Here is a 19,558-nt window from a genome sequence, read left to right as displayed (position 1 = left end):
GGAAAACACTGGCTGCACACAGAGAACCAGAGCTGGCTATGTGTCTTCTTCTGAGGTCCTCATCATTTCGATTTGAAAGGCTTGTTGAATGAGCCCGTCTAGATGAAGGGCTGGATTTTACCACGGGTCACTGCCGCAAATGCAAGTCTGCCGGAGGTGCTGATGGCTGCTGTCATGTTTGAGAGAACAGTGAGGGCCTTCATACGTGTCCGCACCTTATCGCTTTTAATTTCCAAAGGGGTGCATTTCTTTCGAGATCTTCGGGACGAGCTGTATCAGAGCCGTATTAAAGCTGACACACACACACACACACACACACACACACACGATCACACCCATTCCCGTCTCGTTGCGGTCGGACACAGCTGCGCACGAAAAATCTAAACACTCACATTCTCTCAAACGTACACACGGTCATGCACATGCCTCTTTTTCAACTGCGCCCAGACTGTTGAAAACCTTTCAAACTTGTAGCATGTCATGTCAGTCACACTCTCACAGTTATTTGCAAATGCCCACTGATGGCGGAAAGGACTGTTTATTTCTCTTTTAAACAAGTGATCACACACACACACACACACACACACACACACACACACACACACACACACACACACACTGTCTGGTTCCACGAATTCAGCTTTCACTGATATGTTTTCCCACAGTATGTGAGACTGAATAGAAAGCAGTCGAGTGTGTGCACAGTTAATGGTAATCAGGAACTGAAGTGAAATGCCCTCATTAGTAAGAACGTTAACTTATCAGGCTCAGACTGGAGATATGGCTCGCCAGCACTCCAACAAAGGAATTTGTCTTGTTTGCACAGTAGATGTGTTTACAGTGGAGTGAAAATGAATGTGTGAGCCAGCATGTCACAATGTCTAGTTCAGTGGCAAATGATCCTAAAAGTCTTTTTCTACAAATGAAGATTAATATTCGAGGATTTGGTCCCAAATCCAACGATTCTTTCTTCTGTAACATTCTTATGGTGTGACGCATATTTTGACTACATTTGTAAATTATGAATCGAGGCCTGGGGCCTTAAGTAGTAGGCTTTAAACAAACATACGCTGGAATGAAATATCTCCTTGTGGGAGGTGTTTTTTCTTGATTTGCTGTCATCCTCATTGCCATCCACCAAGAGTTCGGCGTGTAATCCGAGTCCTCCCTCACACTAGGAGGCACTGTGGCTTGGTCTTGACGCTGCATTAATGATGAAAGTAGTGATGTGATCTGACATACAAGGCTGGCACGATGATAAACAAGGCAACATATTCCCCCCAGACCCCTTCTTAGCGGTTTGAAACTGTCTTCAACACGCAACCAAAATAGACGGCACTCATTTATTGCAAATTGCACAACAAAAACTTTTCTTTATGTCGTCTATGGAGGCAAAGCAGCTGCTGTCAAACCCTCCTTTGATCAGACGAGTTAAAAGAAAAGCGGCATGTCGAAATATTCCTCTACTTTTAGCATTTTCTGTTTTTCTCCGTTTCAAGCTTCATCCTCTTTTTTTGTTCCAGCAAATCCTTCCCTCTCATCGTGGCTCAGGGCAGCGAGAGTGTAGCATGCCTCTGCCCTGCGGTAAGGCTTTTCCCAGATCCTGCTCATATCTTCACAGGCAAAGGGACTGATTAGGGCAGAGGTAATGTGGCTCTGCTCAGCATTAATTGGCTGATTAACATAAGGACAGTTTAGCACTTCACTGTCCCACACTCAGGCCATTAATCAAGAGGGAGGCTGTGCCAGCTGAACCGCTGCCAACAGCTCTACACAGACCACTATAAAGAGAGGGAGAGGAGGTGTGGGTTCAGCACAGAGACGTGATCCACTCCTTGGCCAGACGGGAGTACTGCAGTCTCTACAGTGGTGCCTGTAAAGAACGAGAGGAGACTTTAGTGTGCAGCAGCAGGATAGTGCTGTTTTTGGTGTTTTGAAGACCAAGAAGTACAGAGTTTGAAGCAAAATGTCTTGCGTGTACATACAGAAGTCACTGTGCTGACATGGAAACGTGTACGACTCGGCTGTGAGAGGAACTCCAGATCATAGGTTATGTGATGACGTCTTCTCTCATGAATTAAACATCGCAAACAATACGAGTTTCTCATCACATCAAAGGATCGCGGAGGGCGAGGAACCCGGGAAACATCTGCCAGCTGTCCGTGTGCAGCATTCCAGACACAGACACATGTCTCCAGGTTTTATCTTTCACCTCCGCTGCAGATAGTGTGAACTAAACATTGCTATTTGCTCACTGACAGAAATGAAGTGATGGAGATGTGCTCAGTACTCGTTTTAACACTTTAGGGCAAAAAAAAAATCCAGTTTCCAGTTGTTCACGGTCAAAATAAGCTTTCAAGTTTGATCAGAGAAATCAAAAGCAGGATAAGCAATTCTTCGAGGATTTTTTTTTAAGTAACAGAGATGTCGGGTTTATATTCTTCTTTTATGATCCTTTTCTTGATTTTCTTGGTAAGATGGTTCACTCCTGACAGATTTAACTATTTAAAAGAATAAACTTGTATTTTGTTTTTTATTGTTGAATCCCCTCAGGGTGTTTCTTTCGTTAACTCTGGAAACTTAATACTGGGTGAATATTATTTGAACTTGCCTAAGCCTAACTTGCAAAAAGCCACCAGGATGAAGTGAAGCTCTCGTCGTAAAATAGTCCTATCTTAAAAAGAAAGATTGGGAAATGTTAATGACGGCTGTCAGGGCATAAAACACATCTTCATAAGTGCAGGTGCGATAGCCGTCAGTGCTGGGAAAAAAAAGTTTGATTCAAGTCATGGATTGGAGAATGGTGACACCCCGTACGAGCTGGATTCCTGCATGATGCCCTCAGGATATTTTGTATTCTGACGTCTTAAAACCTTATAACAAGCTTTATTTTTAGTACAAAGGGAAGCCTTCACTCATGTTTCACGTGCTTTTGATGTATTTTGTGTAAGGTGTTATTAAAATCCATCCTGTACCTGCAACATTTATACCAGGAATAAACCCCCTATTCCTCTACACTTCAACTTATTTTAAGTTTCCTCCTTTTTTCCCACTGTTTCCTCATTTCTTCTCTCACATATTTCTGTTATGTTTTGCATATTTTCTGACTTTTTTCTGATGGCTTCTGCTCTCCATGCACTCACAGGGTCTTGCTAACAGTGTAATAAGTACTTTGGAGGTGTTTAACAGGTTCGTCAGGGAAGCAGTGTAAAATCACAGCATTGCTCACATAGCTCCAAGACTTCATTTCACTCAAGAGACATCAAAAGCATTTCTGTGACAGAGCAGCGGCCCCACTTCTACCGCAGAAACACCTTGAAATAACCTTAATCTGCCATACCAGCGTTTTTGTGTTGTGACGAGTCGGGTTGCATGCCTTGTCTGTTTTGTTCCATTTCCTTTCTTTCATTTGACTTCAAAACAGTGTGAATGTCTGCCAGAGCCATTGAATTGACTTCTGAGGAGAGCTTAATCTATGTAAATCTTTGGCTGCTTGTTTGTCAAGTGGCTGATCAGAGACAGTTCACAGTTGGTGTTGAAGGGGGGCTTTGAGAGCTCTCGTGCTTTTTTTTAAGTAGACTTGGCTCGCATTGCATCGGAGCAACACCCACCCCTGTGGATGTTTGAGTCTACCATTCAACTCCAGTGTGCAAACAGGTGACATTCTGACAAGTGATGACTTGGTCTTTTTGTTGGGTTTAGCCCGTGCACCTGGGTTTTCCTCAGCAGAGCGAGAGAGACGTGCTGTTTAGGCCAGCTGATGTTCCTGTGAGCCAAAGCCATACAGCTGCTCAGCTGTGTGTGCTCTTGTGCTTGTGTTTAGGCACACTCCTGCCTCTCGAGTAAACACAGTTAATGCACAGTGTGTAGTTACAGTATCGCTCGTCTGTCCGACCTTCACTGCGCTCCCCATTGTTGTTTTTGCAGGCAGATAGGAGGTGTGGGCCGAGTCAGGCACACCTTTTCCTATGGGGAGCACAAGGAGCGGCTGGTGCACAGTCAAAGTGTGAATGTTTTTCAGTCTTATTAATTAAATGATATCCACCTAGTGACACCTTGTCAAAACTACGCAGACCATGAATTATATCATGATACAAAGCCAGGTTATCTTCCGTCACGTCTACACAAGAACAGGAAATGCCTGCCTGCAGCCTGTTATCAATTGGGGCCCTGGTGGTTGGCGGTGGATCACGTTCTGTCTTTGATTGCTCAAAGGATCTGGCAGCTGAACACCCCCTCGCCTTTACTTCTCACTTTGGTCTCGCCTGTGTTCCGTCCACATCATCTGGCAGATAATTGTTGGTACAGTTATGGGTTTTGTGTGTGTGTGTTTATGTGTTTGTGTTCATAATTGAAAGCAGCAGCCGACTCTCCATAACTTCCGGTTCAGGGCGATCCATCAAAAGCTGCCTGAATCAGAACCAACCCCATCATGCTGGAGGTATATGGTTATGTGTACCCCGATCCATTCATTCATCCATTTCTGAACCTTTGTTTGCTGTCAATAATGCCCCATCTTGCTCCAGTGCTCAGCATTTCTAGAGAGTGAATCATGAGTGAACTGAAGAACTTACAAAAGAAACAGTAATATTAATGCGATATGTCACGGTGTGTCAATGAATGAAGCAGGCTGGTTAAGAACAAACAAACTCTGTTTCAAAGATAAATAATAATGTAGGAACAATAAAAAAAATATATATATTTTTTATTAATTCAATGCAAAGCTGTTGAGCTGTCATACATGTTTATATCACTTTAATAATATATTAAGCCTATAATAGCCTGTGTTACACAGAGCAGCTGTATAATGCATCAAAAAGCACATAAAGGTGTAAACAATGTAAAACTCTTAATGGCACATTTAAATTATTAAGTTTATTTTTATTAAGATTGTAATATCTGATTATAATAATCATAACACTGTAATTAACTTATTATTGTTAAAATTATAGATGTATTTGCATATGAATATTAACACATATTTAACATGATTAAAAATAACAGTAACTTTAAACAATATTCAGTAGCATGAGTGTTTTGTGGGGTTGGACTATTTTTTTGAATTTGATTAAAGGCTTATTAGCTTTTATAAATGACTGTAGAGTGCAATTAAACATATTCACTGGTCAAAATTAAGCAGTTTAACAATCAAGGTTATCACCATTTTTTAGAAAAACATTCATTTTCACTATTTGTTCATGTGATTTATAAAATGTGTGAAGAAATTAAATAAAAATGTATTATGGGACGCCCCTAAATTATGTGCAGGAGCACCTAAATGAAAGAGTGAGCCGCACCAGTGCAGCCACTAGAAAAAAGTTAGTCCAGAGCCCTGAATGTCCACACTGGTGTACTGTTGCTAAAAGCTATAACCACCGAATGTTATGCAAGGTAATTACACAGTCATGTTACCTCGACTAAATGCAGGCAAACACCCATCAGTTTTAAGCCGATGCACTCTGAACCGAGCCTTCAGACCTACCTGTAGCAGCACACGTGCATGCACACAGAACACAAATGGCCCAATTATTTTAATGCCATCACTGTAACACATGGCAGCGTTGGGCGGAAATAATGACACGGGTTGAGAGGGCCGCTGATGTGAACCAGATGAGGCGCTCTGACTTAAAAGGCAGAGAGGGAGGAACGAGAGCAGAACTGGACAAACTGTGAAATGACAACACGGCACACGCACCGGGCCTGGACTGAGTGACTTTGACATTCACATCAAATCATCCGTATACACACACGACGGGTTCGTCCAAACAACGGCAACACTGTGGGTCTCGTGTTTGGAAATACTTTTCTCACTCTGGGAAGTTCTCCTTCGCTTCTCCTCTTATTTACTGTACAGGTGCCTTTTACGTCTGCGGGGGCACAATCCACAGAGCGCAGTAATGCACAGTATCTGGGTCTTTCCTTACATGTGGGATGATGTTATTGGAAACTAAGTGGATCCTTTTTTATGTGAGCACTGTTGCAGCGAGCTTGGCCCCGGGCCTGCCCGAGGCCTGGTTCAGCACTGCTCTGCTCTGCTCTGGCCACAAAGTGCATTTCTCTCTCATGCGGCCCCTGACCTCCTGACGCATTTCCTGACCCAGGAAATAGAATTAACACCTCAGCCCGGGCCTTGGGGTCCCACAGCCGCATACACAGCTGTCCATTAGCCCGGCCCAGTCCAGTCAGACCCAGCTAGCTACTTCTCTACTACAACTGAACCAAAGGTGGAAAAAGGGAAGCAGGAGATTTTCTCTGGAGCTTTTGGAGGGAGATTATTCCAGAGTTCATTTGAATGTTTTTGGGTGCTTGGAGGGTTTTAGTGTCACTCTGTCAGCAGTGACTGGAGCTGAAAACAGGAGCTATATTTACCTATTTTTCTAACCGCTCAAAGGCTCCATTTCTTCTTATGATTAATGCTCATTTTTGTCTTCAAAATAGAGGCATATTTTCTCTTTGAATGAAGTGTAGCTGCACTGTGTCTCTACCCAGAAAACCTGAGGAGGCTCAGCCATAGCTCATGCGAACTAATGCAAAGACTGACAAGCCTTAATGATGAAATGGCTGCAACTAACATTTTCATTATCGATTATTCTGCCGGAGCCCAAATTGACGTCTTCAGATTGCTTCTTTTGTCCAACTAACGAACAGTCCAGACTCTTCATTTACTATCATATATGACAAAGAAAGGCAGCTAATTATTATATTTTAAGAAGCTTGAACCCTCTAACAACACCAAATTGTTACCAAACATTTTAAATCTTTTGTTGTTTGGCTTTGAATTTGAATCTTGGCTCCAAGTCCCAGTGGAGTATTGTGAGATATCTTGTGCTTCAGACCTTAATGCTGCAGCCAGCTCCTCTAATGTTCTTCAGAATAAAAATCTATAAGATATAAGAGGCAGTGCCCTCCACCATTTTAATAATATGGTGGCTTTCTGATGTCATAAATGCAGTAAATCTTGGAACTGGGGTTTAAGAAGAGAAAAGTGGATTATCTGTTTATTAGATATTTTATGTGAACCATATATCAGAAGAGATGGATCTTGATATTCTGTAGTCTAAGTGCTTTATCTGTTTTCTTCATTAGTCAAAGGCTCTTATGCGGGCAAGCAAACACACACCACACACACGCAGTCACACACACACACACACACACACACAGATTAGCCAGTTCCTGCGTTTAAGCACCCCATGTGTTTGCATTTTAGTCACACATTGCCAATCTCATGGGAGCACTTTGAAGCATACTCCTCCAGAGCAGATCATAAAACAGGAGTATAAGTAGTTTTTCACATAGTTGTATCCCAGAACACCCTCCACCACCTCCCACCCGACAGCCCACAGCCTCCACCTTCCACCTCCAGTCCATTTGCTCTCCAAGTGCAGGGCGAGCATTTTGGTTCAGAGGTTTGCTGTGACGGTGCCTTAAGTGGCTCCGCTCACATTGTTTCCCCTCCAGATGTCGCGTAGAAAAGACTCGCAGAGGCAGTTATGAATATACCAGGTCCATTTACATTTCTGTGAATGTTAACGAGACATAGATTATTTCACGCGGGCTGTTTCTTTCCACTCGTACCTTTTTCGGTGTCTGTATCTCTTACAGCACAGCGCTGCTATATTTGCTAAACCACATCTGTACCTTTCTGAGCTGCAGTGTAGGAGGTGTACAAGAACACACCTGCATATATATAGTGTTGCCTGAAAACACTCAGAATGATTCCTCTTCACCGCTACCTGCAGTAATACGTGAGATATTGTGCGTGCATGGCAAAAGATAGATGTTTGTGTGTGTCTCCTGCATTAACCCACTTGTTGTTCTGTGTCTCCACAGTACTTCGAGGTGCCCTTCGACTCCAACATGAACCGCACGAAGAACCGTCCACTCGTCAGAGGACAAATCAGGTATCAGTCTTTCTGTCTTTGTGCAGCATTTTCTCAGGATCTTCTGTATGAAAGAGGAGGTACAGCAGCCCTACGTGCACCCTTTGTACTTTTAAAAAGACAGTGAAGAGTGAGTTGAGAGGAGGAGAGAGAGGCAGCTGCTCAGCATGGGGTTCAGTTCAATAAGGAGACATCGCAGCAACACTTCATGACAGCTGAAGAGCCTTCAAAGCTGCATTTTGTACCATTTTACTGGACTGGATTTGAATGTTACTGTACCTCGTCTTGCTGACGAGGTAAAACATGGCCTGACCTGTGTATTTGCATGCAATATCTGAAATAAGACCACACCTTAAATAAAACAGTAGCACTGAGCAAACATCCCATATTGACTTACACCTTTCTGCTCCACCTGTAGTTATTGAGTTGTTGTGGTGCAGAAGACGACCTGTAAGAGTAACAGCAGCCAGAGATCCTCGATGCCCAGTAGCAGAAAGGCATGCCAGCAGTGACGGTCCTCTGCCTCACACCTGTCAGGTGTAACGCGAGCTTGTGAGCAGGTTGGGGAGGGAGGAGGCACGGGGGTTAGGGTGTAGTTTACTGCTTAGATGTCAGATAACCTCTGCTTCTGTGCTCAGTGAACTGCGTGCATCGCTACGCTCCTAGAAATCTGACTCAAAGACTGGATCGGGGTTTGTCCCGGTCCACGTGTCTCGGAAGACTTCAGAGAAATTACAGTCAAATTTGTATCTGTGTTTATAGATCGTATTCGCAAGGTGGCCATTTTCCTATGATGTCACCCTCAAGGTGGGAAGCTCAACTGCTGGGATAATAGTATGCGGCTGTGTTTCAGTTTGCAAGTGTCATAAAAGTTGACAGATGATTAAAATCTGGACATATTTCAAGGTGAAACAATGTATTTGATAACACATTAGCTAATGTTACTGTTAGTGTTTCACTTCCACCTATAATGCAATTAGAAATTGTGCTTAAGTGGGAATATTTTTCATTGGACTTGAATTTCTACAGAATCTCCTGGTAAAAAAGAAGAAAAGTGTTTTCCAGGTAATAGAAACCGAGACCTGGATATTCTCGTCTCTACCTGCCCACCTGGAAGTCTGCCACTGTGAAGCAGCAGGCAGACGCACACATATCCCCTGATGCATGAACCAAAAAAACACCACAAACCAACCACAACAAATGTCCTCTTCACCCATTTTCTGTGCCGGGAAACTGCCTCCATTGAATTTCACTCAGACGGGATAATCTTTCTATCTCTGCTTTCGTTTTTATTCAGGAAGACCAAAAGCAAAACAGCCTGTTGACATTAAAGGGTTTCACACCTCTCCCATAGAGGCTAACAAGGGGAAGCTTAATTGCTCTGTTTCCTACCAGAAACATATCCACTTTATGACTGAACAGCCTGTTAGTACCGTAGCTTGGACCTTGACCTGCAGCTATCTCATCCCAGTTTCAGGAATTCTCCCTTGACGCGCTGTTTAAAAGTGGACTCTGGTGCCGTCGAGCTGCTGATGGAAGATGTTCTCTGTCTAAACACAAGCCTCTTCTCTCCGGCTTTTAGGCTGCCCCCTGACAAGAGGTGTCTGTCTGTCTCTGGGACACACAGAAACACTCAATCTCTGGCTCTTTGTCTCCTCCTTCTTCTCACTTACACATACAATCTTGTGTAGAGACAGCGAGCAGATGGAAGGCTGGACTGTCCTGTCAAACAAGCCATCAGAAGGCCACATTTTACACTTTCTCCATGTCGTCTTCAGGACGAGGCTTTTTGCACGAGCCGAGTGATGTTCCTCAGCTTTGTCTGTCTTTACTGTCTGCGCCTCTCATGTCAGCGTCGGAAATACTTTGTCATCTTATGCCGGGACTACAATGGTGTATCATCTTTCCCGTCCTTTTATTGTTCTTCTGTGAAACGTGGATGACAGTCCCTCGGCCTTTGTAGTGGTTTCTGCAGAGTTTGAGGCTTCTACATGTGGTGAGGCTAAATAGCTTTCAGCTTGGTAAGAGGAGGAACAGAAGTTTTAGTCTCATCAAGGTGGAGACACACATCGCAAACTTTTTTTGAGGCTGCAGATGGTTCTGATTAGTTTACAACAACAAACTGACAGTCACAGTGCGCCGGGGTTAAAATTATTTTAATCATGTGTGTCTATTGTTCTCACTGGGATTATTTTCTTCATTCGACAGAAGTCCAGGTCCACTTTTAGCTTTTTACTGAGCTTTCAGTCACATCTCATGGTCTTCATCAGAAAATGGAGTTTGCTGTATTAAGAAAACTAAAAATGTTCAACTTTTTTTTGTTTGTTTATTTGTTTATTGGAAGTATCAGACAGACGGTATGCATTTAATCTGATGAACTGCCTCCAGTGATGTCACTCAGTTGCATGGTGGGTGATGTAGGCACCAGGTTTTGAAAAGAAGTCCACCCTGGCCCTCATTATGGACTGTTTAAAACTGATACAGCAGAACCAGAGATATTATTTTTTCTCTTCCACGCATTCGCCTTTCTTTTTCAAATACTGGAGGCAATTTATGAGATTTCACGCAGCTTCCTCTGGAGCCACAAAAGGCTTCATACTACTTTTTTCCACGTATGCAGTAGTGCTCCCCAAGACCTGTAAACACACCTTAATGTGAATAATCAGTTGCGTTCCCCTTTAAGTGATATTTAAAACAGCTGGCAGCTAATTTTCTTTCAAATGACTAATCAGTTAATCAGCTAATCTTTGTAGCTCCGTCGTCCTGTTTCTTTAACCCTCGTATATAAACTCCCTGTGTTTTACATTTAGATCTCTAACCTTGATTGTGGTCGAACCAGGCTTCCTCGTCCTTGACCTTCTGTTATTGGCGTTACCCACCTGACGCAGCGCTGCTGCTGTGTCAGACTGTAAGCAGGGGACAGTAAACCCACCTCAGGGCCATGTGACACACTCCCCGTCCTGACCCCCACCGGGCCCAGCCCACAGCCAGACTGTCGACAGCCCACAGCCAGCCTGCACGGCCCCACCTCAGCCCACATAAAACAGACATAACACCACTAATCACATTAATGCTTCCAATCTCCCTGCACGGCCACACCACCAAAATAACAGCCCTGTTTGCTTTTTGAAGAAAAGGGCCTGCGTTTGGTCAAGATTTTAATCTAGCCCTTTCTTTAATTTATGGAGCATTTACTGGTGAATTTGAACCAGACCTCGCCATCACTGCTTTCAATAAAAGATGAGGGGGAGGTGGACGAGGAGAAGGAGGAGGAGGAGGAGGAGGAGGAGGAGGAGGAAGTCTTCATCCGGCTAAAAGCCTGAGCCGCAGTGGTTTTCTCCAGCTAGTTTTGATCTCCGGCGTGTGCACATGCTCTTCATCTTACAGGGCTACTTTTATTCCTGACAAACTCTTATCAGATGAGCTTCCTCTGAGCCTCCTGTTTTGAGACAGCTGCTGACTGTTAGTGTGTGGCCCCTGTAGGTCTTTGTGTGTGTGTGTGTGTGTGTGTGTGTGTGTGTGTGTGTGTGTGTGTGTGTGTGTGCGTGTGTGTGTGTGTGTGTGTGTGTGCGTGTGTGTGTGTGTGTGTGTGTGTGCGTGTGTGTGTGCGTGCGTTGAACATGTGCAGCTATCACTGTCTTATCTTGTGTCTGCACAAGCCCACAAAACTTTTATCATCCCAGAGTTCCCATGACGGTGATGGGCTTTTGTCTGAGCCTGAATCTGTGTTTTGTGACTCGCCTTTTATTAAAAAAAACATCTGAAACTCATCTTTCGAACATGCCTTTGTATGTTTTTTCTTTCTCTTGCTGACTTAGCCGATGCTCATATCCTCTCCCTCTGTTTTCCTCTTCTTCCAGTCCCCTCCATGCAGTGTCCTTCGCTCTGGCCTGCGGGGTTCCCGGAGTCGCTCTGCTCACGCTGGTGGTGAACCCCCTGACGGGCTTCCTGGGCGCCCTCAACATCTTCCTCTACACGTGTTGCTACACTCCGCTCAAGAGGCTCAGCATCAGCAACACCTGGGTGGGAGCGGCGGTGGGCGCGATACCTCCCATCATGGGCTGGACGGCCGCCACAGGTTGTCTGGATCCAGGTACGACTCACCGGCTGAGATGTGGAGTATTGATAGATTCACGTGTGTGTGTGTGCGTATATACATGTGTTTAGCTTTTCTCTGTTTTATATCAGTGTAAATTATACATTTTTGGATAAAGAAACATTTTAAAAAACATCACTTTTATCTTCTACGTAAGAAAGAGTGGTCTGTCCACTATTTCTGATATTTTATAAAACTATATATAATTAGGAAAAACGCAATCGAAATGATATTTCTCACGTGGCGATGGTCTAGAGACGAAGAAATCAACTGAATAAAAAGCAAATGAGTCATGTTCGACCACAGTATCGGTGTCATAATCGGCTCTATTTTTGGTATCGGTAATGTCACCATTCAGACGTGTCGGTGTGCAGACAGTGTAGGAGGACAAAGAGCTGCTGCAGTTTCTGAAGTTCATATAAAGTTCATATAGCTGCGTTTGTCTTCCCCCCAAGTAGGATATGTTAGACTTTTATAAATATTACATTTCAGCAGCTAATTGAAAAGTCTTCGGAGCCCTTTGGTATGGAAATTAAGTAAAACGTTGGTATTATCATCAAAAGGTGTAATATAATGTTAAAGGTGCTATAAAGATTATTATATTTCAATTACAATCATCCTTTCCTCGCAGTAATTTAGTATCGTTAACACAGTCTCCATCTTATCAGTCTGTGCCAGAGTTCATCCCGTCAGAAGTTCAGTCTGAGGCGTCGGATAATCTGCAGCTAAAGTAATTAGTCAATTAATCAAACGGCGAATCAACAGAAAATTAGCTATCAACGACTTTAATGACCAACATGGGAATATTAGCTTGTTTTCTTCTATGATAGAAGTTGAATGTCTTTGTGTTTTGGACAGTTTTCCAAGTTATTCTGAACCATTTTTAAGTTAAAACAATTTAATTAATAAAATAAGCAGCAGATCAAATGAAGTTGAGAACGATGGTTAGTTTGCAGCCCCGGTTCTTCACTGGATACAACGCGCCCCCTCTGATCTCGCCACATAAAGCTGTATTTACATACGGCCCAGAGTCCCTGCAGCGCCGTTCACACTCTTGTTCCTTGTTCCTGTGGAGTTTGAATGCTCTTATTGTAAGTGGCGTCGGACAAAAGTGTCTGCAGAGTGAATGTGATGTTAAGTCAGTGAAGAGACGGAGACTGAGGGGCTCATTCAGCCCGTCGGGTGAACACGTTCAGTTGTTTCTGTTGTGGCAGCTGTATGAAATGTGTTTCATCACGTTGTTGTGTGTGTTTTCATTGAGCAAGTTTATATTTCTGCCAAAAAAAGAAATTGTGTCTTTCAACATGACGTTTAATGAATTTATTAGCTTGTGATCTATAAAACTAAAGCAGCTCTGTTCCAAAGATCGCCGCCGATTAATTAATAACTCTTTAGATTTATGAAAGCTTTTAACAAAGCACTTGTGCAGCCTCATTACATCGTTTCAGACGATATTTTCTGTAACTGAAAAGCAAGAGAAGAGAAACTAGTTGCTCTGTTTGCAGCTCTGCTCTCTGATCCGTCGCCCGTCCCGCTGACTCATTCTAATTAGTGCTCGCAGTAAACATGACAGTCGACAGATGTATTTGTCGCCCTCACACTGAAGGCGAAACACAAGCTACTGTCACTGACAAACAAAGTGTCAGGGTGGTTGTAGAGGGTTTATTTCCTTGACTTCCTGTCAGTCTGTGCACTTGTTCTTCTGGTTTGAGTCATTCAAAGCGTCACATGTAGCACTAATTATAACCACACAGTGTGAAGCTTCAGGGAAAAGTTTCCCCCCTCGGCACTGATGGCGCCAGTAAAGATATTGATCAACATTTTGTGCAAGTTAGGCTTCAGATGATGATTGAAGAATCATTTCTCTGGTTATAGTCGTGAACTAAAGCACCTTTTTTTGCTCCGTTATTAACTAATTAAAAAATGAGCCAGATGTTTTTAGTTTCTTATACTTAATACTTATATATTGTATATTATAAATGCATTTTTGCAACAAGGTGTTTCTTTTGTAGGATGAATGGGTTAAAGTTAGGGGATCACTGCCTTTTATCACCATTTTAAAGATTAAAAACAGGCTCTCTGGGGACGCCTCAGCCGCTCAGTGGGTAGAGCGTGCGTCCCACGTACAGAGGCTGCATCCTCGCCGTGGCGGTCCAGGGTTAGACTACGACCTGTGGCCCTTTGCTGCATGTCATCCTCCCTCTCTCTCTCTCTCTCTCCACGTTTCCTGCCTCTTTAAGTCTGTCCTATCAATAAAACCAAGAAAAGGCCTAAAATAATAATAACATATAAATAAAAGAGGTAGAGCTCAGTTGGTAGAGCGTTTAATGTCAGTCTTCAGCTACACTATGTAATAAAGCCATGAAATAATGAAAATAAACATAAATACATAAAAATGTTCTCTTGTCTGAAAATGTGCACGACTCTGTCATTAATCCCGTCTCTCTGTCTCGCCCTCAGGTGCCTTGTTGCTGGGCGGCTTCCTGTTCAGCTGGCAGTTCCCTCACTTCAACGCCCTCAGCTGGAACTTGAGGGAGGACTACTCCCGCGGCGGCTACCGCATGATGTCCGTCACCCACCCCGGCATGTGCAAGAGGGTGGCGCTGCGCCACAGCCTGGGCCTGATCGGCCTGTCCTCTCTGGCGCCCGTGCTGGACGTCACCACCTGGAACTTCCCCGTCATCTCCCTGCCCATCAACCTGTACATCAGCTACCTGGCCTTCCGCTTCTACCAGAAGGGAGACCGCAGCAGCGCCCGCCAGCTGTTCTTCTGCAGCCTCTGGCACCTGCCCATGCTGCTGCTGCTGGCGCTCACCTGCAAGAAGCCTCGCAGGGATCCAGAGGACGCAGCTCTACCTCCAGCTTCTGTAGTTTCATAGATTTGCCCCTCACAGACCCTTTATTTTAACCCTCCCTTTAACCACTTGTCGTGCTCGGAGGAGGCCGGATGATGGACGCATTATTTTGTCTGTGTGTTTAACATGCTGCTCATTTTGGTGCTCACTCTAGATCAGGAAATGAGCTGGAAATGATTCGGATCAAAATGGATGATTTACAGAAGAACACACCTAATTATTACATCAGGTTGTAATCATTGAAATGTGTGTGTACTGTATATATTCTGTATTTATTTATATGGGGGCCCACCAGTTCCTCTGTCTCTGTTGTACATGACTGATGTTGAATGATCTTGTACAGTGTAAATTGCTCCTATGGATCCACACAGATTTATGTTATTGCATTGTACAATGCAAATTAGAAGAAGAGGATATGTAATGATGATAAAGACATCATGCTATTAAAAGATGGACTTTTCAGTCAGGGTATAAAAATAGGACATGTATACACGTCTTTTCAACTTGAATCTGTTGATTTGTGTTCGACTCTCACCTCAGTCCTGATACTTGACGGTCGGTTCACCTCGCTGTGTTTCGCTACACTGATGGGTCCTCGTTCATTTCCAAAACGCTTTAACTCGACACGGTTCGCCCAAACAAGGAGAATAACTCCCCCTGTAAGAAACACAAGGGCAGAAATGTTCTCTGACAATAAAACACGTCACGATTGTAATTCTGTCTTCTGTGTCATCATTTACTCGAGTGGCTGCGTACCTGAAGCTTCACCCTCATCAGTCCACACACACACACACACTCACCAGCGCCGCACCTCGTTAGGTGGTGCTGCTGACTCCACATTATATATGGATTTAAGTTTCAATTATAGCCTTAGTGGATATGCTCGCTTTAAGCACAATCACCGTCCCCTCCAATGAGCTCTATTTAGCAGGCCACCTCTGCACCTGTCAGTCAACATGTGCTCCCCTTCCGCCCCCTTTACCCCTAGTTTTGGTATTTGGTTACATTTCCATCACCGCGCTCGGAGAAACAAGCGCTCCCCTTCCCCTCGCTGCCATCCTCCCTCCATTTAAAAGAAGGGAGGGCTGAGGGGATTTAGCCAAGGCCGGGGGACCTGAAACGGCTCGACATCCTCGTAAAGTGTCTGACCGGATACGGAGTTTCATATCAGAGGGTGAAAGGGGAGCGATGGAGCCAGCTGTTACAGTCGGGAGAAAAAGTGGGGAGAAAACACACCCTCAACCTGTGTGGAGATTGAATGTCGCAGCCCAACCTCCAGGGCTCAGTGAGACGGCCTGTCATGGTTTACAACATCCGATCCTGCAGAGGTGGAGCGGGGACTCTGGTGCTGTCTTGTCCCGCTCTGCTCCGCTCTCTTTCTCTGGAGTTACTCTCTTTTTCTTCTTCTGATATTTGAACATATGACTTATATTTAGTATTCAGGCCTGTAGCTGAGGATTTCAACTGCTGCTTGATTTATTAAGGCACAACCTGCAGAGGCATTCCTCCTCAGATCGCCTCTGATGAAATGTAAATTCATCTTTTTTTTTAAAAAAAAAGGAAGTCTCGGGCGACTTTATCCTCAGATTTAGATGTCGGGGTTTATTAAAGCAACAAGTGGAGATACTTAAAGCTCCTCTTCGATCCAAAAATGTGTTTTGAGTTTTGTGACTTCACTCGGGTGTTTGAGCTTCCTCACGCAGAATGATTTCAAAATCATCAGCTGACGGAGGAAAAGTTTCTCCGCTCGTCATAAATCTTTTAACAGCATACTTCAGTGTGACCGTGTGACATCACAACAAATCATTCACGGTCCGACGTGCAGTTCAGACTGTTGTGATGTTGTGTCGAGTAATCAAACTTTTGAAATGATCTGCATATTCATAGATTACCGTTTTGTCAGTGAAGAAGGAGTTTGTGTCACTTTAATATTTTTTTAATGAGGTAAGTAGACTTTTTTCTGGCATTAACACATCAGACACAAATCAGTAATCACAGCAGGGTATTATTAAATATCTTAACAGATGTCTGGAGGCAATTTCCATGTTTTATAAGTATTTTACTGACTTTTATATCTCGATAAATCATCCAGGGAGGCCATGAACTCCTGTTCTGCACCACTTTCTATTCCACTACATTTATTTTTTTACAATTAGATACAAGTAACTTTGCTCATTCAGATTAATAACGCAATGTAAATAAACAAATAAATTAAAATGTGTTATTATAGAGTAAGTTACCCAGCAGTATATGAAGTAATCAAAATGAGCTCCACCTTCACCGGCTTCAACATTAAAGTGTATCAATAGTTACAGTGATGGAATGTAACAAAGTACATTTACTCGAGTACCACACCGAAATTAAATTTTTAAGGTACTTGTACTTTACTTTCGTATTTTAAATTTTCTGCTACTTTATATGTCTACTACACTACACTTTGGAGGCAAACATTGTAATTTTGCTCCAATAAATGTAATTGATAACTTTAGTTACAAGTAACTTTGAGCCAAAGGAGTGAATTTTTAAATCCATTTATTTTACCGGCTTAAATAAAAACTGGTTCCAATAATCAGGAAAATGATGAAGATGACTTTAGAAGTTTAAGTATATTTAATATCAGATACTTTAAAACTTTCACTTTCACCGAAGTAACATTTTAACATGATATCTTCACTTTTACTCTGACTTCTGGGTACTTTATACAACAATGTTACAATAGTTATTAGTTACTTTGCACATTCTGGCTGATAATACAAAATATAAACCAACTTATAAATTATGACGCATTATTAAAGATAAAGTTCATTTAATGTCAGATACTTTAAGACTTTTCACTCAAGTACTACTCGTACTTTTACTAATGTAATATTTTAACACAATATCTTTACTTTTACTCACGTATGACTTTTGAGTACTTTTTTACAACACTGAATAGTTATAATGCGATAAAATAATTCTCTGAAATAGGAATGAGGACTTTAAAGGGGCACTATGTAGTTTTTTGGAGAAGAAATTCAAACTCAGAATTTTAATTTTTACAATAATACAAACTCAGAAATACTTATTTTTACATAAGTGAATAAACAAGCTGTTCTCAGAAGTAACAATAAGGTTCCCAGAACACTGTTTGAAGCTAGAAAGGTGGCAGGGTCCGCCACACTACACAATGTCCTTTAAGGTCAGTTCGATTATTCAGTCATGACAACAAAGAGTCTGTTTAGTTTGTTTAGACATAAAGAAAAAATCAGTCAGTGAAGATCTTTCTCTTCCGATTAAAATATCTTCCCTAACACTACGTAGTGCTCCTTTAAGTAATATTTTGAGGCTAGTACTTTTGTACTTTCACTCAAGTAACATTCTGAAAGCAGGACTTCGACTTTAAAGCAACAGATCTGTGAACTACTTCCAGCTCTGCTTAAAACAGCCTTCGACGACATCGTTTGCTCTCCAGATTTATCACATTCACTCGTAAACTGAAGAAAACTTTTAAAAGTCTGTTATTTTTTCATAAGCCAACGATATTTCACACCCTCCCTCCTTATTTCACTTCCTTCGATGCATTAAAACATGTTCCCCTCTTCCCCACTGCTGATATCACTCATTAAATCACTCATCTGAGCTTTTCACGCCAGAGTCAACAAGCCGGAGAGCAAAAAAAATATGCATCAGTAAACAGGCGAGAGTTTTTCCCCGGACAGCAATCTGAAGTGGACCCCGGTGCTGCAGCTTTAATGTCCACACTGGGTCTCACATCAGAGGAGAGGAGGGGAAACACTGTACAACAGCTCAGATTCCAGGATTCTTCAAAAACCCAGCAATGAAATCTCAGGATGACGGATGACCTCTGGCCTCTCTTCAAACGTCTGGTTGTTGCAAAATAGAAGCCAACAAAAAAAAGAGCTGCAGTGATCCTAAAGCAATATTTACACTGAAACTGTGCAACCAGCCCTGAGAGACCGTCCATGTAGGAATACCAGAGAGCAGAAATGACTTTCAGTGTGATTAACTGTCCAACACAGTCACACACATCAGCTTTTCTAGTGATTTCTCACGAGGGGAGAGACACACAATGAGACGAATCTCCCTTTAAAAAATGCTGATTTTTTTACATGGCACTTTGGTTGAGTTTCCAACAGATGATCTCTTCATTTGGTGCTTCTCGCAGGACTCGGGCCGTTATTTCGGCGTGACTTTGACCACGTTCACTTCAGCCAAAAAATGGGGGAAACCAAGAGAAGGGCTGCCTGCTCGCATGCAGTAAAACACATTTTGTAAGTACATGTTATCCACATTTAGTCTTAATCTGCTCGTTCGTTTGAAACCATAAAAAAAATCAGTGGGTCTGCTTCATGCGCGGGCCGAGCTGCCCCCGTGGGTTTGAGTTACAGATCTGTTTTGACTCATCTCCAGTCTCACATGAAACATATTCGCTGCAACTTTCTCTTTTCTTCTTCTTCCTCCTTTTTTCTTCTTCTTCTCTCTAAATTGGAAATTAAGCACATATTCCCCAAATGTTGAGAGTTTTGCTGGGAATCTTCAAGTGCTCTCAGATGTGTGTGTTTTTAAAAAAAAGTGTGTGTGGAAGATGAAGCTTCGAGTTTTTCCATCATTACGCACAGGCTCTCCCTTTAAAGTAAAAAGCACGCTCAGTATTTAAAAGAAGAAGTCAACGACGGGTAAATGAAGACAGTTAATTATTTATTGACTCATTCTCCTATTTTGCTTCT

The 19,558-nt window shown here is 42.8% G+C and overlaps 1 protein-coding gene across 1 annotated transcript in view; it reads left to right on the top strand.

Moving 5' to 3' along the window:
- The window catches only part of cox10 (cytochrome c oxidase assembly factor heme A:farnesyltransferase COX10), a 33,347-nt gene extending 17,801 nt beyond the window's left edge, over window positions 1–15,546 (top strand). Inside the window, exons 5-7 of the mRNA XM_084341972.1 lie at window positions 7,831–7,901; window positions 11,741–11,973; window positions 14,437–15,546. Coding sequence (XP_084198098.1) covers window positions 7,831–7,901; window positions 11,741–11,973; window positions 14,437–14,855 — 723 coding nt within the window. The 3' untranslated portion in view covers window positions 14,856–15,546. The remainder of the gene's footprint in view (window positions 1–7,830; window positions 7,902–11,740; window positions 11,974–14,436) is intronic.
- The last annotated feature ends 4,012 nt before the right edge of the window (window positions 15,547–19,558 follow it).

This window comes from Pagrus pagrus, assembly GCF_965226575.1.
Source record: "Pagrus pagrus genome assembly, chromosome: 21".
NCBI lineage: Eukaryota > Metazoa > Chordata > Actinopteri > Spariformes > Sparidae > Pagrus > Pagrus pagrus.
The sequence above is the reverse complement of the archived record's forward strand: the minus strand, read 5'-3'. Positions and strand labels throughout refer to the sequence as shown.